The sequence below is a fragment of the Rattus norvegicus genome, chromosome 4, assembly GCF_021556685.1.
Source record: "Rattus norvegicus strain SHRSP/BbbUtx chromosome 4, alternate assembly SHRSP_T2T, whole genome shotgun sequence".
Classification (NCBI taxonomy): Eukaryota; Metazoa; Chordata; class Mammalia; order Rodentia; family Muridae; genus Rattus; species Rattus norvegicus.
Window position 1 is genome coordinate 171,761,079 of NC_141537.1, and position 1,914 is coordinate 171,762,992.

Consider the following 1,914-nt stretch of genomic DNA (forward strand, 5'->3'; position numbering starts at 1 on the left):
ATGGTTGCTGGGAATTGAATTCAGGACCTCTGGAAGAGCAGTCAGTGCTGTCAACTACTAGGCCATCTCTCCAGCCTTTAAGGCTTTTGAGAACCTTCCATTCTGACTTCCACAGTGGCTGCACAAATACTTTTTTTGTTGTTATTTGTGTAAAAATAAATGATACTTAAATTTCATTTCTCTCTGCTAGTAATAGTTGTAGATGTTTGATTATCTTGAATAAGCAAAACTCAAGTTAAAATGGGGGGAGAGGTTGATAATCATTAGTATTACATTCTGTGTGTTTAGTAGTTTGATAGAACATGTGACTTTATAAGGAAATAAAAAGAAACATATTAACTGTAACTGAAATATTTCAAGACAGAAAAAACAAGCACCTCGTTTTTCACTTGCTTTAAGAAACCGAGTTCATTAGACTAACGACCTCTACATCAGCGTTATATATGCTCAGACTCTAGAAGTGAAACGTCAGCCAACAGGGACAGAGGAGACTCTGACCGAAACAGTGGCACATAAAATGAGGTTATACAGTGGCACAGAGCCAAGTTCAAATCCACGCTCCAATTTTTTAATCCTTCGTTGTCGCATCCAGAGCTGTAGTCACTAACAACACTTAAAATAAATCTGCTGAGAGATGGCACCAAGTACCTGTCACACACAGAAAGCATTTAACCATATCTAATCATATTTAATGAAATGCCAGGTTCCTGCTTCAGGAACTGTAGAAATTATCTCCTATCCCTTCAGCCAGAGAGAAGACCAGTGAACATCAGATGTAAAAAACTAGGGATCTGAAAAACAAAATTACCGTTTTTAGTAATATGTACAGAGAGCAGGTAAGCAGAGTCCAGGGGGAACTTATCTACTCTGAAGACTTAGAGACATTTTAAAAATGAGACACATTATATATATATATATATATATATATATATATATATATATATATATATATATATTTGGTAGTTGAAACAGAAGGATCACCGAGAGGCTTACACCAGCCTTAACTAAACGGTAGACGCACGAGTGCTCCCCTTGCCCCCAAGGCCAAGTCCTTAAGAGAGGGAAACAGCGACGCATGAGAAAACCAAATTTATGTTGCATGGTGACTTTATTGTGGGTTTCCAAACCTGAACACCAGTCCTCATTCAGGTCCGCTTTGTCCTATAGGAACACGAAGCTTCAACTTTAACTTGAAGAGCATCCGAGGCTGTACCCTACAACGCCTAATGGGACCCTTGCAGCCTGGCACGCAACATTAAACGCCTCCGTTAACATAATCAGCTTGGCATACAAGAAAATTCATTCGCACAGACCGACCAGACACAGCATTCAGAGCGCTTCCCAGTTGGTGGGTGGAGCCACCACACCTAGCCCTCCAATGAGAAAGTGCACAGAAGAGACTTAGTTTGCATACGAGACAATGCAACGCTAATAATTTTAGACCGTAACCTAGCCAGCATAATAAGAGTTCACAGCTCATTTTTGATGGTTTGGGGGCCCTGAAAAGGGCCTTTGTGAGTGGGGGAGGGGGCCAAGGAGAAGGCCTAGACACACGAGGACGCCGCTCAGCCGCCGAAGCCATAGAGCGTGCGGCCCTGGCGCTTGAGCGCATACACCACGTCCATAGCCGTGACCGTCTTGCGCTTGGCGTGCTCGGTGTAGGTGACAGCATCGCGAATCACATTTTCAAGGAAAACCTTCAGGACGCCGCGAGTCTCCTCGTAGATAAGACCCGAGATACGCTTGACACCGCCGCGCCGAGCCAAACGCCGGATAGCGGGCTTGGTAATGCCCTGGATGTTGTCTCGGAGAACCTTGCGATGTCGCTTGGCGCCACCTTTACCCAGACCTTTGCCGCCTTTCCCTCGTCCAGACATCTTCTTAGTTGAGCAGTAAGGGAGCAAGAAAATCTAC

The 1,914-nt window shown here is 44.0% G+C and overlaps 1 protein-coding gene across 1 annotated transcript; it reads right to left on the reverse strand.

The window, feature by feature from the left end:
• Positions 1 to 1,089: 1,089 nt before the first annotated feature.
• Positions 1,090 to 1,914, reverse strand: LOC147995116 (histone H4). The gene has a single exon (XM_087659831.1). It carries the CDS (start codon positions 1,875 to 1,877, stop codon positions 1,566 to 1,568), a length of 312 nt encoding a protein of 103 aa, XP_087515957.1. The 5' UTR covers positions 1,878 to 1,914; the 3' UTR covers positions 1,090 to 1,565.

What these genes read in the sequence shown, in the direction of transcription:
- LOC147995116 (XM_087659831.1), bottom strand. Translation starts at nt 1,877, where the DNA reads ATGTCTGGACGAGGGAAAGGCGGCAAAGGTCTGGGTAAAGGTGGCGCC.